This window comes from Parathielavia appendiculata, assembly GCF_033297405.1.
Source record: "Parathielavia appendiculata strain CBS 731.68 unplaced genomic scaffold N657scaffold_21, whole genome shotgun sequence".
In the NCBI taxonomy this organism is placed as follows: Eukaryota; Fungi; Ascomycota; class Sordariomycetes; order Sordariales; family Chaetomiaceae; genus Parathielavia; species Parathielavia appendiculata.
The window spans coordinates 222,926-235,131 of NW_026944240.1; the positions used below are offsets into that span (position 1 = coordinate 222,926).

The 12,206-nt window shown below is 54.7% G+C and overlaps 7 protein-coding genes across 7 annotated transcripts; 5 read left to right on the plus strand and 2 right to left on the minus strand.

Annotated features, from left to right (window-relative positions):
- Positions 1-227: 227 nt before the first annotated feature.
- On the plus strand, positions 228-1,813 carry N657DRAFT_580856 (glycosyltransferase family 2 protein; the record flags this gene model as incomplete). The annotated part of the gene is made up of 4 exons (XM_062789486.1): positions 228-313; positions 418-1,299; positions 1,371-1,665; positions 1,733-1,813. Coding segments are annotated over 4 exons (1,344 nt in total), but the record flags the coding sequence as incomplete, so codon positions are not given.
- Positions 1,814-2,634: 821 nt separating this feature from the next.
- On the minus strand, positions 2,635-3,676 carry N657DRAFT_244219 (uncharacterized protein). The gene has a single exon (XM_062786393.1). The coding sequence runs from the start codon at positions 3,420-3,422 to the stop codon at positions 2,775-2,777; it is 648 nt and encodes a 215-aa protein (XP_062643704.1). The 5' UTR covers positions 3,423-3,676; the 3' UTR covers positions 2,635-2,774.
- Positions 3,677-3,697: 21 nt separating this feature from the next.
- On the plus strand, positions 3,698-4,652 carry N657DRAFT_244229 (uncharacterized protein). Its single transcript, XM_062786394.1, has one exon. The coding sequence runs from the start codon at positions 4,063-4,065 to the stop codon at positions 4,450-4,452; it is 390 nt and encodes a 129-aa protein (XP_062643705.1). The 5' UTR covers positions 3,698-4,062; the 3' UTR covers positions 4,453-4,652.
- On the plus strand, positions 4,187-5,134 carry N657DRAFT_649714 (uncharacterized protein). The gene has a single exon (XM_062793781.1). It carries the CDS (start codon positions 4,558-4,560, stop codon positions 4,816-4,818), a length of 261 nt encoding a protein of 86 aa, XP_062643706.1. The 5' UTR covers positions 4,187-4,557; the 3' UTR covers positions 4,819-5,134.
- N657DRAFT_244242 (uncharacterized protein) lies at positions 4,618-5,122 on the plus strand. The gene is made up of 2 exons (XM_062786395.1): positions 4,618-4,658; positions 4,729-5,122. Exon 2 carries the CDS (start codon positions 4,852-4,854, stop codon positions 5,068-5,070), a length of 219 nt encoding a protein of 72 aa, XP_062643707.1. The 5' UTR covers positions 4,618-4,658; positions 4,729-4,851; the 3' UTR covers positions 5,071-5,122.
- A 997-nt stretch (positions 5,135-6,131) lies between the features above and the next one.
- N657DRAFT_649715 (uncharacterized protein) lies at positions 6,132-7,073 on the minus strand. The gene has a single exon (XM_062793782.1). It carries the CDS (start codon positions 6,691-6,693, stop codon positions 6,475-6,477), a length of 219 nt encoding a protein of 72 aa, XP_062643708.1. The 5' UTR covers positions 6,694-7,073; the 3' UTR covers positions 6,132-6,474.
- Positions 7,074-9,721: 2,648 nt separating this feature from the next.
- N657DRAFT_244256 (uncharacterized protein) lies at positions 9,722-10,995 on the plus strand. The gene is made up of 2 exons (XM_062786396.1): positions 9,722-9,865; positions 9,920-10,995. Exon 2 carries the CDS (start codon positions 9,928-9,930, stop codon positions 10,894-10,896), a length of 969 nt encoding a protein of 322 aa, XP_062643709.1. The 5' UTR covers positions 9,722-9,865; positions 9,920-9,927; the 3' UTR covers positions 10,897-10,995.
- Positions 10,996-12,206: the final 1,211 nt, after the last annotated feature.

Genomic DNA, 12,206 nt, shown 5'->3' on the forward strand with positions numbered 1-12,206 from the left:
ATCGAGGTCTTGCACTCAAAGCATGCCGCCGCACATTATTATACTAAGTCTTCCCTCCTTCTCCTGGGAGTACGGTCTGACTATTCCACATACCTCTCTGTCATCCTCGACATAGGAAAGCAGACGTCGCAACAGCACAGACTACGAGGCTTGTTTCCTTTCCTGAAAGAGGAAAAAGAGCATCTCAGCCGGCGCAGCAATTACCGGCTACTTTTCGCTTTACTCTGTTCGCAATCCTAATGGACATTATGATTCCGAGACTCGGTTTCCTCCGCTCAACGGAATTCTGGCTTGTTTTCCACACGCTTCTCTGGTATGGTACCTTTGCCCGAAGATGCCAGCCTGCCTCGGTCTCCGCGTGCGGCGTATCCTTTGACTCCGGTCTGCGGCTTTCCAGGTTGGCTAATGCTCTTCTAGGCTTCATCGTTATGTGCGGCTTCTTGTTCACTGCGTCAGCCATTGGCGCTACAAGTCCAAAGTGCCAAACTGGGAAAAGCCAAGATATACATCCGAAGATGTCACAGTGGTCATCCCGACAATCCACAACCGCCCGGAGGAGCTGCGCCCCTCCCTCGAGAGCATCCTGGCCTGCAAACCGGCTAAGCTGGTACTCGTGACCACGTGTAACAAGCGCGAGGCCTTAAGTCGCGTGGCGACAACCTTGCGGATGCCGGATTCCACGTCTCCCGTCGAGATCGTCGTGCTGCACGTTGACAAGGCAAACAAACGCCTCCAACTCTGCAAAACGCTGGAGGATGAGCACGTCAAGACGGCCATTACGGTCATGGCCGACGACGACGTGGAGTGGCCGTCAACCCTGATGCCGTGGCTGCTCGCGCCATTCGAGGACGACAGGATGGGCGGAGTTGGGACGTGCCAGCGGGTGAAGCGCGTCGTCAACGGGGACATCGCGACGCGTATCTTCAACTGGCTAGGGGCTGCCTATCTTGAGCGGCGCAACTTTGAGATATCCGCGACGCACAACATCGATGGCGGCACATCGTGCATGTCCGGGCGTACGGGTGCGTACCGCACCGAAATTCTTAAGGACCATGTCTTCTTGAAAAACTTCAAGAATGAGAAATGGGGAAGATACATCCTTAATGCCGACGATGACAACTTTGTAACGAGGTGGCTGGTGGCCCACCAGTGGAAGACCTGGATACAGTACGAGCCCGAGTGCGAAATTGAGACGACGCTCGAGAACAGCACGAAGTTCTTCTACCAGTGCTTGCGCTGGGCAAGGAGCAATTGGAGGAGCAACTGGACTAGTCTAGTGCGCGAGAGATACGTCTGGACGTAAGTTAACGTTAGCGCAAAGACCGCCCCCCTTTTCCTCGCGCCCTGCTAACCGACCAACAACTTCCAAGCCGACAGTGCTGGTGCACGTACGCGCTGCATATCGCCACTTTCACCTCGTTGGCCTTCGTGGTCGACCCGCTCTTGCTCTTCACGTGCTGGTGGGGTACGGAAAACTGGCAGCCTAGAAACCGGCGCACCCTGCTCGCGGCGGAGATCGCGTTCATGTTCGGCTTCACCAAAGTGGTGAAACTGGTTGGACTGCTTCGCAGGAATCCTCGTGACATCATGTTTCTGCCGGTGTCAATCTTGTTTGGCTACTTCCATGGTCTGATCAAGCTCTATGCGCTATGCACACTCAACGAGGTAAACCACGAGCGCCCTCCAAACCCGCCCCACATACAGGCTATGATGATCTGACATCGAAGCACAGACGTCCTGGGGAAGCCGCGAGGACGGTGATGAACACAACACTTTCCGTCTGCAGGAGAGCCTGCCCACAGCTAAAGCATAGCAATGCCGCTCCAACTCCGCTCACCCGTGCGAGTCTTCCTTAGAGACCACCCACCCTTGATATCTCTTGCGCTCTTGTCTCCGCTGCCGAGGGCCTGTCGTCCCTACAGAAGCTGATCCCCGCATCTTTCGCGGCGGCGGTCCATGTCGTCTGCGAATGCCTCGGATTGGTGCCAACGGTTGTCGGATGGCGGAAGCCAGTCAGTCCGGGCTTGTTCCACGCAGCTTATTCTCCATTCAAATGTGATGTCACCCCAAGAGCCAGGTAGTGTAACTCTCTGCCGCGACTCATTGTTGGAATGGATGGTCACCGTGTGCATAAAAACAGTGCCGGGGCCGAGGGCGAACGTTATCGTAAGCTCTTGTGCTTTTGGCGCGATATTCTCTCGATTCTCGAGCCCGAATGCGGACGTGCTATCGCCTTCGTTGTCCGTGAATATGGGAAACATGCCGCCGCGCTGACGGGAATCGTCGCGCGACCCGTCCGGTAATGCCTTGTGCGTATTGGCGTCGTAGTAAAATTTGGGAGATGTAGGCCGGGTGAAAGTGTATGGGTTCTTAGGTTCCAAGGACTTGGTTGGAGAGCGTTCACCCTCCATTCCATTGAGCCTCTGGGTGTAATTTCTCAAACTTCCGGTCTGCCCATGCTCCTCGGAGGGAGTGGATGGCTGTGGAGAATGCATGTGCAGGTTGAGAGCCGAGGGAACGGACTTGTAGCAATGAGAGTTGTTGGATTGGTCGTCCTGACGAGAAGTCAGGCAGCGTACACTTATGGTCGTGGCAGGCACTCCCTTGTCGCGCTCCTGTACCTGCCGCTACCCTGGACGCGCACCGTCCTCCAGCCCAACACCTTGTGTCCTGGGTTCTCTCGGCGAGACCGACACGAGGCCCACCCACACTCGTCCCCCAAGCGCTGACCTACATAAGAGCAGTCTGTCGCAGGTCGAGTCACTCAGTCAGTCTCAGGGCAAATCTTGCCAATGATTGGCAGGGATGTGGCGCCAGCTGCATGATGCATGTCGGCGAAGCGATCGCCAGGCACAACAAATTGCCAGTCCGCCTGAACAGCCCTTGTGCATCTTGGTTGGGCATCTCGGGAAGTCCATAAGTGGAGACGTTCGAAAGTGGCGTATCAGAGCGTGGTAAACGACGTTCAAGGACTGCTTGCTCAGGGGCGCCGGCCGCCAACAGTGTGAGCGACTGGTGAAAGGTGTGCTCTTGCGGGGAAGGGTTGGGGGGTAGAGACTTTGCAACTCTTTCGGTGTGCCGTCGTATATCCCATCCTTTCCGTGCTCTCGTACCTTGAGGGTACCTCTTACGATCCCTGTTAGTTCTGCTCGCGAACCAGCTCGGTCGTGCTTGTCCTTTACCGCCACTCGAGACGGAGCCCTCGGTCTCAGCTCGTCGGACGGCAAAGGCAGCCGGAGCAGCTTGTACCAGGAACTTCCTCGGTCATGGGCCTGAGCATCTCCAGCCGTTTTGAGCACTGCTGTTAGCATCATTCCACCAGCCTGCCCCGTAGCCACTCGCTTGCAGATCCGTTCATTTGCCGCCGTCCTTGACTCGCTGTCGACGGCTGGCCATGTGGCTGGCGCCAGGCAAAGGGCCATCTACGGTATGAGAATGCCAGACTGAGTGGCACCGTAGGTTTCGCCCTGCATGTGTCGATGTTTGTCTCATTCATGCCTGGGCGGGAGGCGTCTACGAGGCCTCTCGGGCACTGGTCGTTGCCATGTACAAGGGCTTCGGTTGGACACATCACACTGACTGTGAGGGCTATTGAATACGGTCGGGCGAAGTAGGCAGGCCAAGGTTGTGTTGTTGCTTTTCGCCTTAAAAACGAGCAAGGTTTCTTGCGTCAGGGAGTGAGATGTGAAGGTTTGCTTCTGTTAGCTACTCAATCTCGTGCCATGAAATGACTTGCAGTTCTATCTGGACAGAACTATCGAACCCCACGCGTTCGGCCCAGCGGCCAGTACAGGGCTTCCATAGATGGCTACTGCCGGCGAAGGCGTCCAGCGTACCCTTTCCGTACCCTGTCCATTCTTTTGTAAGAATGGGTATTGATGTGACGTGGACGGCGCATCTGAGGACCAACGAGCTCGACGACGTGGCGGAGCTATATCGCGAGCTTCATCATGAGAACCTCGCCTGTCCGTGCTGGTGCCGTTGGTGTACTGCCTGGCTTCTTAGATCTGGGGCTATAAGATCTCAGGGGTAGTAGACAAATCCGGTTACCCTGGAAACCATATGAGGGGTGCACGGATGCTAATTCTGATTCCTCCGTCCGGACCCACAAGGACCACCACGGTATCCAATCAGGCCTCAACGCGCGACCGCGGACGTCGGCTGTTCTTGATGATCACAGTACGCCAACCTGTGTCCCCCTCGGCCTTGCGCTCCCTTCCCTCCTTTTCCTCTTCCACGTTCACTACGCTGCCACTCGTCTCGCCATGCTGCATACTTTTTTTCTCTCCATCTCTTGTGTTCACCGTCTTTCAGCATTTCTCGAACCGCAGACGCTCTCACCCGGCAGCTCACCCACCAAGCCGTGCGTCCTTGCGACGTAGCCGTCCTGAGACCTTCCAGATTCGCCTTCTTTGTCGACTACAGCTTTTGTTGATGACCGCCGTCTTTTAAGACTCGTCAACGCATCACTTGCACCTGCAGCGACTCGGCCTCCTTCCAGAGGCGTTGGATCATGTACGCCAACGCCAGGTGGGCCATGCTAGTCAGGGTGTCGGGATGTTTCTCTCCCAGCACCTTCTTTCTCGCCTCCATCACTTGCACCTGCACCTGTTACCGGCTGGCGAGAACGACTGGTGGCTTTCGAACCAGATGCAAAAGTACTCGCCCACGCACTTGTTCTCAAGCGACCCGATTGACGGATCAGCAAACCTTCTGACGCTGCGGGTGGATCCCCATCGCGTCTTTGACGAGAGGCATCGTTCCCAAGCTTGGGGAAGAGAGTGGGGCAGACGGCAGGGAGGTGGACATAGGGCGTGACGGAGCTGCTGGTGGAGGAGGACCCCAGTCTGTATGACAGCGGCTACTTTGGGGCAAAGATCTCTGAGAATAAAGGCTGCTATGATGGCGAGCTTGGCCTTGCTGAGTTGCAAGAGGAGGAGCCTCGGTGGCGGTTACGGAAGCGGACGCTCAGTTTCGAGGAGGAGTACTCTGCCTCAAAACGCATTCACATTGAAGAGCGGGGTGTACAAAGCCAGGCCAACAGCAATGATAGCCACTTGTACTCCGTAGTTTCCAGGCCAACCAAATGCTTTGTTTATTACCCCTGAAAGGAAGAACATTTATTAAGCCGTGAGCAGTTTGGCTCGCCCCTCCCCACGAAATAATGTCTGCCTCTAATGGCTACTAGACGTGACTGTGCTATCAAAAATACAAAAAGGAGCGAAATATACTCGTGTACTTGTACGTGAACTGTAGGACTTGGCCACAGAAGTGGCAAGCTGCCTCCTCCGACCCTCCAGTGTCCATGTGCCTTTACCGTGCCGAAACGGGAAGAAGTCGGCCAAGGAGCACGAGCACTCGCGAGGTCGCCAAAAGTTGGCCAGGTCGGCCCTGCCACTCTCATAAAGCCTCCTGCATGAACTGGCCGCCTCGCCTCCGCCATGCTGTAGCCAGAACTACCAATAGCAAGACGAGCCCGGCCATTCAAGCGCCACGGACTCGTCTATTTCTGCCTCGCCGTCAATGCGACGAAGATAAGGATCGCCGTCATACGTCGTCACAAGGCATCGAGTCCCGTCCGGCTGGCTGAATCGCAGCAGGTAGCCTGAAGTAAGCGATCTGCAGGCCCAGCCGTGGCCGTGCCAGCACCGAAGCCTCCAACCACTTTCTCCAATACACCCCCTTTAGATGAGCGTCCAAACTTGAGCTGGAGAGTTGAGAGGGCTGTGCGAGACGATGAGTGCGGACTTAGGGCGCCGGCGGAAAGAGATGAACGTGGGTTTGAACACGCGGTCGCACGCGGTCTTGGCAAAATCAGGGGCAGAAGGCGTGTTGGGAACGCCCGGGTCCCACAGCACCAACCATTTGGAGCCTTACGCAACATGTACCTTATCCCTTTGGGCTGTGCTAAGCATGCTCTTAATACCTTCCGTTCCCCCCTTCACCATCCTCGAACCTAAGTTGTCCCGTTAAATAATTAGATACCTTCGGTTTTACCAAGGTCACCGCGTCTTCGACAGTAAAACAGATATGAAACCTCTGCGGACAACAGTGTTTGTTTCTATACTCCCTGATATTCTCCATTTTCCACTGAGGCTCGGGTTTTCGCTAACTCTGACTCTGTGGTATAGCCCCCGACTGAGCGATATCTACGAGAGCCTTGTCGAACGTGCTCAAAATCGCGCCGACGAGCAGGGGCGTAGGTCGCCACGTCTTTGGACCTCTCCGCCAGAGTACCTGCTCGAAGGACTTGTCGGCCTCCTCGACCACATAGCCGCCAGTTGCGAGTCTAGAACACTAGCGCGGATACCCTCAAACTTCGTCCTGAACATAATCTCCGAATGCGGATTTGATGACTGTGACCAAGCAACAACCGCGCTACGCTCGTATTGCTACGACCTGTATCGCAATGTCCTGGTTACCTGGCCCGAGAATGCGCCGTTTGTTAAGTGGCTATCCACTGCCGTGGCTACGTCATTTCGGAAGCACAATTTGGACACGGAAACTGAAAAGCGCCTTCTCACACAGCTGCGGCCTCTTAAGTCTTCGGATATACGTGAGAGAATGTGTGTGCGCAGCTGCCATCTCCCCCGGCGCCAGCCGGCTCTCAAGACCAACAGCAGTGCAGGCAAGCGAGCGATAGGACGCCTTACAAACTGGCGGTTCCGGGAAGACAGCTCTGGCGATGTGCATCTGATTGATATTGAGGTCGGAGCAGGAGTCTACTGGATGACGGAGGAAAATGCTCACCGAAAGTTCAAACATCGGCTGCTGAGATTCTGGAAACGTCGAGGAGGGCGCGAGAAGGCAATCAGGGAAGCTGGCCGCGATATAACTGATAACACCCGGTTCCTCATCCACAAAGTCCTCGACGAGCGTCCAGACCGCTCTGAATATTACGTTGAGTGGGTGGGCTATGGGGCGGCAAGCCGCTCTTGGGAGCCGAAGAGCGGAATACCTGAAGAATTCATTCATGCGTTCAGACGGAAACGGCTTCGTCAGAGGTTGAGGGTAGCTTAGGAGGACCCTGATATAAGAAACTGTTTCGTGACACTCTTCCGTTTCGCGGAACGGATCAATCTGAGGAGTGATATGGATGGTCGGAAAGACTCGCTGGGCAGTCACGTGGCAACAGTCCGACAAGGTCAGCACGAAGAACTTGCTTTGGACCTAGCATTGTAGAGTATAGACGGGTTATAAGATTATTTCTGCATCAAGAGGTGAAGTTCAAAGGTCGAATTCGTCCTTACTCAAACGCATTCAGTCAGATAATTCATGGAACGGCGACCCGATGAAGCTCTATTGCAGCCTGTAAGCAAAGTTGTCACGTTAGTAGAAACACGGATAACCTGCATAGAGCTTAACAGCAGCAACCTTCTCCACGTACCAGGGACGTAACAAGGATGTCGGATCCCAATACCCTCCACTGCCCTCACCGTCAGTTGGCCCACTGACCGTTCACTTCTGAAGGGCCCCCGGCGGGGATACTGCGCTGAATTCTTGACGGGACGTACCGTGCCGATGGAGGCAGGGGATGAACTTGACGATGAACGGTTGGGCAACTGGAACCTTGGGAAGATCATCTCTCTGTTGCATGCGACGTGCGGCATGTCTCACTCTCCGAGGTGTGTCACTAGTTCTTGGCTCCTGGCTTGCTTCTCTGCAAGCCTCGGCGACTGGCCCTCCTCGACGCACCTGAGTACCTAAGATGAGTTTATTTGAGGTGCATGAACTTGAGGCCAAGGAACCTGAAGCGCGAGTGAAGATCGCAGATGTCCCGCGGTTGGCTACAGTTTCGTATAGAGTTCCCAAGGTTCAGTCTCCATACTGATCTCTGTTTAATATATTGTCAGAATAACTCCGCCCATCAGCCGGTCCGTATGAACATACCTCTCTCCAGCACCCACTTGCATTCTCCGCAGAGCTGGTCCCTTGTCTCAAACTTCGTGACATTGGGCTAACATCCCCATTTCCTTCGAGTTTGTTTATAAAACACTCCGCCACACCCGCACCTTTCCCTGCTACTGTACTTCCAACCGTGCCCTTACCGGTCAAAGCGAGAATCTAACTGCAAGCAACATATGGAAAGGGCTCATGGCTGGACATATACCAAGAGCAATTCCAAGGGCAAAAGGCCGGCAAGTGGGGAGGAAACAGCCCACAGCGGTCCTTGTCCCAAAAATCGTGCCACAACGCAGGTCTCACTCGCTGCCTGCGAGTCCTTAACGAATTGCTAACCCTTTCTTAGAATGCCCTATCCAAAGCCCCACGCCTAGATGCATTGATTGAACACTGCAAGGAAAAGGGTGAGAAGGTTCCAATAACGGGTCACGGGCCAGGTCAGAGCTCTGCAAGGAAGATTCGGGTACAGGGGTGGAGGCAAGTACGTCAATGTCGAGGAAGACATCCTAAGTTCGATACCACTAGGGAAAGAGTTACTCCGCAACTGGGGTCATGGTCCCGACTGGCAGCCGGCTTGTCGACGTTGTGGGTCATAGCGACGGACAGGGAGCATGGTGGGAGATGATATGGACATTGCTGAACCAATTTGCTCATGACTGTTTGGTATGTATTCGCAACTAGGAGAAGAAGCAGACGCTCTCGCGCCTAGGTATATTGCGCTGGTCTGACATGCGTCTCAAGGGTCCCCAAGTCCTATACTTTCCGACTCAATCAATCAACAACCAATCGTACCACACTCTCACAATCTAGTCTAGTCCAGTCCGTGCCTGTGTTGGGCGCTGGCTCCCGCCCCGCTCCAGGTCCACACCACCATATCGTCTATCCCTGCCCATCCCAGACGACACGACATACCGCACCACCGTACCGTACCACCCTCCGTCTAGCCTGACCACTTAGTAGTAGGTATGTCTTTGTCCTGGCCGATATCTATGCACAAGCCTTAAGCCTGATGAGGCTGCAGCGCAAGGTGGATGCTCCTACCCTTTAAACACAACAACGGCACCACCACACTGCTGTTGCTGTTGCTGTGATTGGGCTGGGTGATGCTGATGCTGATCAAACCACCGGATCACTTTCGAACTTCCAAGAGTAGAGCCCGTAGATGCTCTTTTCTCGGTAAGGGTACTCGATCAGTCTCGAAGAGATTCGGATGCAAAGAAGGATCGAAGAGCCGGCCAGGTCATCGGCCTCTGGTTCGCGCACTATCGCTCCAAAGTCGTCGTCGCGTTGCCTTGTCTGCCTCTCGAGCAGGGCGGTTTAGGGAAGGGGGATGGGAAGGGGTGTCGGCCCACTGAAAGAACGGGGCGGGATGGGATGGGAGTCCTCGCGGCAAGCCTAAACTGGAAAGACAAGGCTGGCCGAGCTGGCCAAGCATGACGAGGCGCGAGGGTCATGGCCGGGGTTCTCGTTCACAACGGGGGGTGTACCGAGATGTCTACCGAGCATGCACCAAGATTCGCCATCAAACATCCCTGACAGTGGCGCCCCCTAGGTCGCCGATTCCCAACCTGCAGACGACTGTTTGTGCGCACACCGTTCTTCACATCTCACGCCCTGACGCAAGAAGTCTTGCTTGTTTTTACGGCGAAAAGCAACAACAACCGTAATCCAATGATAGAAGCTACGTTCACTCGGCATGAAACGTGTTGAGATGCACGCGCTTCCATGGACATGATTGGTCCTCAGTCAATCACGTCGAGTCGCGCACCCTCCCACAGACGCGTTGGCCAGCCACCGCGAGCCTGAGGGCACCCTCCATAATATCGTGTTGGTTGTCTCGTCTCTGGAAGACTTCTGATGGCCCTCCCGTCATTCTTTCCCGACTTGCTAGCCGACGGAATTGCCTAGCAACATCGGCTGATCACGACTTTGCCTATCTAGGGCCAGTGCATGGGTTGAACATGTAAGTGAACTCTGTTCACAGGGCATCCGAAAACTGCCTAACATTGGGATGCAGCACTCATCATGGCCAACACCACCGCTGAAAAGGTCAGCAATTTGCTCGGACCTGCTCCGGCTGATGATGAGCATAGCACAACCGATCATGAGGAGCAAAAGTGCCGCTCTTGCGCGTCTCAGGCGTATCCCTGCGATGGGGCAAAGCCATGTCGGACATGCGTTGGAAGGAATCTATATTGCTCCTACCTCCAGTTCGATGGAATGACCATCGATGTCTATATCCCGAAAAGGAAGCAAGGCGAGATAGGCTACGTCCCCATTTCGGAACAAGGAGACTGTCTTCGATGCCTATCAGAACTTCCCAAAAGAAGGGGAGGACGGCCCTGTTCTCTCCCCGGAAACGGACCGTGTCAAAACTGCCAGGAAAACACGTTCAGAGCTCTCAAGCGGACGTTGAGGCATTACAACCATTGGTGCATCGTGTACCTAGCTGGAGGGCACGTTCGGAAGCATCTACTTTCCTCTTCTACCGAGGGGAGAAGGAGCAATTTCTGTCCAGCTCGACGGCTTCTTGAACAACAACTCCCTATGCTCGAGAGCATTCCTGAGCAGCTTGAGGATATTGGGGCTGGTGTAACGGACCGTTCCGTCAAGAAGCAGCCCATAGAGGGAAAATGCAAAACCTGTGCGTCACAGAGACGCCACTGTGACGGCGAGAAACCTTGTGGGACGTGTACCAAACTGGGAAGAAGATGTGTCCAGCAGGGAACAACGTCGGGTACTGTCAAAGGTGTCCCACTCGACCAAAAGTGTCATAGATGCCGCAATCGGGAACGTGCTTGTGACGGCAAGACACCTTGCAACACATGCATCGCATCGTCGACGGAACTTCGAGTCCCTTGCAGACCGCAGGGACCAGATTCTGTACCACCAAGACAGCGGAACAGAAGGCGTGAAACGAAAGCCAGGAGGGGGAATGAACATCAGAGAGGAAAATTGGGGGAGGACTGCACTACGGAGCGTCAGCAGGTCTAACCAACATCCTATCTATGTATGTATCTATTTCCTTCATTCACCAATCCCACAACACAAATGTTGAGAAGGAAGTATCTGGATTAGTCAAGTCCGCATCGTCATCATCACCCATCCTGAAGGAGCAGCGCAATAGCAATGGGACAAGTAGCCGTGAACAATTGCCTCAAACCCCAAGCTTCGATAAAGACAATTCAGAGATAAGATGGCCAGCTCCAGCGTTGTGATCCCTTTCCAAATCACCAATCCCGCGGCATATGAAGCCTTGTGCGCGCTTGCTGGGGCCTTCCCGCCTGGGCCGCCACGGGAACGCCCGAGTCACACTAGCGCCCTGCTTTTACGCTAATCGAAGTACGGCGAATTGGTGCCCTCTGGATCCAACGGTGCCACGAACTGGCCCCCCCTCCCATAATCCCAGTCCGGCTCGGCTGGCCCAAAAAGGTCTTCGACGGGCGTTAGTGGTAGCTCCCCCGGTCTTCCGATGGATCCTTGACATTTGACCGAGCCGCAGAAGCATTCTATCAAAGCGTACTGATTGCCGTAAAAGATCGTGAGTTCTTCCGATGGCGAGATCGCCTTGTTGGAGTATAGAAAGAAACGAAGCGACCCATCCACTACCCATTTCTCTACCCTGCAGTTGGGTTCACACGAGTGGTTGACGTATTTGGCGTCAGAACCATTCGTACCGTCGATAATTACGCCGTCTGCTTCAATGATATATAGTCCCTGATACCTTCGTTAGACGGGTTACAGCCTAAGCCGCGACCTGGGCTTCAATATCCTTACCGCTTCCTGGCGCTCTTGAATCAGCTTTCCCGTATATTCTCTGATAAGTGTATTGGCTTGAACTTCCTCCAGAAGCCGGAGACCCCTACCACGTTTGCCGTCTGTCGTTGTGAAAACCTCACAACGTGGAAGCGCCCGCGAAGAAGGGACGCGGTTCCCACACTGAATCCCGAGGCCGCAAATCGAGTCGTCGCACTTGAATTTTCTGCACAGATTTAGACAGTTTTCATCGCAACTGCCTTCGCATCCACAGTTGTTATAAGTAAACGCCCTCCTAGGTCGCGCGTCCCGCGGCTTGTTGTGTCTGAGCATCATGGCGTCCAAGGCGCTGCTGGGAAGGTTTTCTCGGGCCGGGCTGACCGGAACTAGCACACAACACACGATAGATAGAAGGAAAACAAAACAGAGACAGACGCACCAAGGTTATTTTCGATGGACTTACGGCGCCGCTCCCTGCCACCCCAAACCGCTGCGGAGGTGGGGGTGGCCCAATGGAGGCGCACCCGTGGCCTGCAGCTCGTGGGTGG

What these genes read in the sequence shown, in the direction of transcription:
- N657DRAFT_244229 (XM_062786394.1), top strand. Translation starts at nt 4,063, where the DNA reads ATGAGGGGTGCACGGATGCTAATTCTGATTCCTCCGTCCGGACCCACA.
- N657DRAFT_244242 (XM_062786395.1), top strand. Translation starts at nt 4,852, where the DNA reads ATGACAGCGGCTACTTTGGGGCAAAGATCTCTGAGAATAAAGGCTGCT.
- N657DRAFT_649715 (XM_062793782.1), bottom strand. Translation starts at nt 6,693, where the DNA reads ATGCACATCGCCAGAGCTGTCTTCCCGGAACCGCCAGTTTGTAAGGCG.
- N657DRAFT_244256 (XM_062786396.1), top strand. Translation starts at nt 9,928, where the DNA reads ATGGCCAACACCACCGCTGAAAAGGTCAGCAATTTGCTCGGACCTGCT.
- N657DRAFT_244219 (XM_062786393.1), bottom strand. Translation starts at nt 3,422, where the DNA reads ATGGCCCTTTGCCTGGCGCCAGCCACATGGCCAGCCGTCGACAGCGAG.
- N657DRAFT_649714 (XM_062793781.1), top strand. Translation starts at nt 4,558, where the DNA reads ATGTTTCTCTCCCAGCACCTTCTTTCTCGCCTCCATCACTTGCACCTG.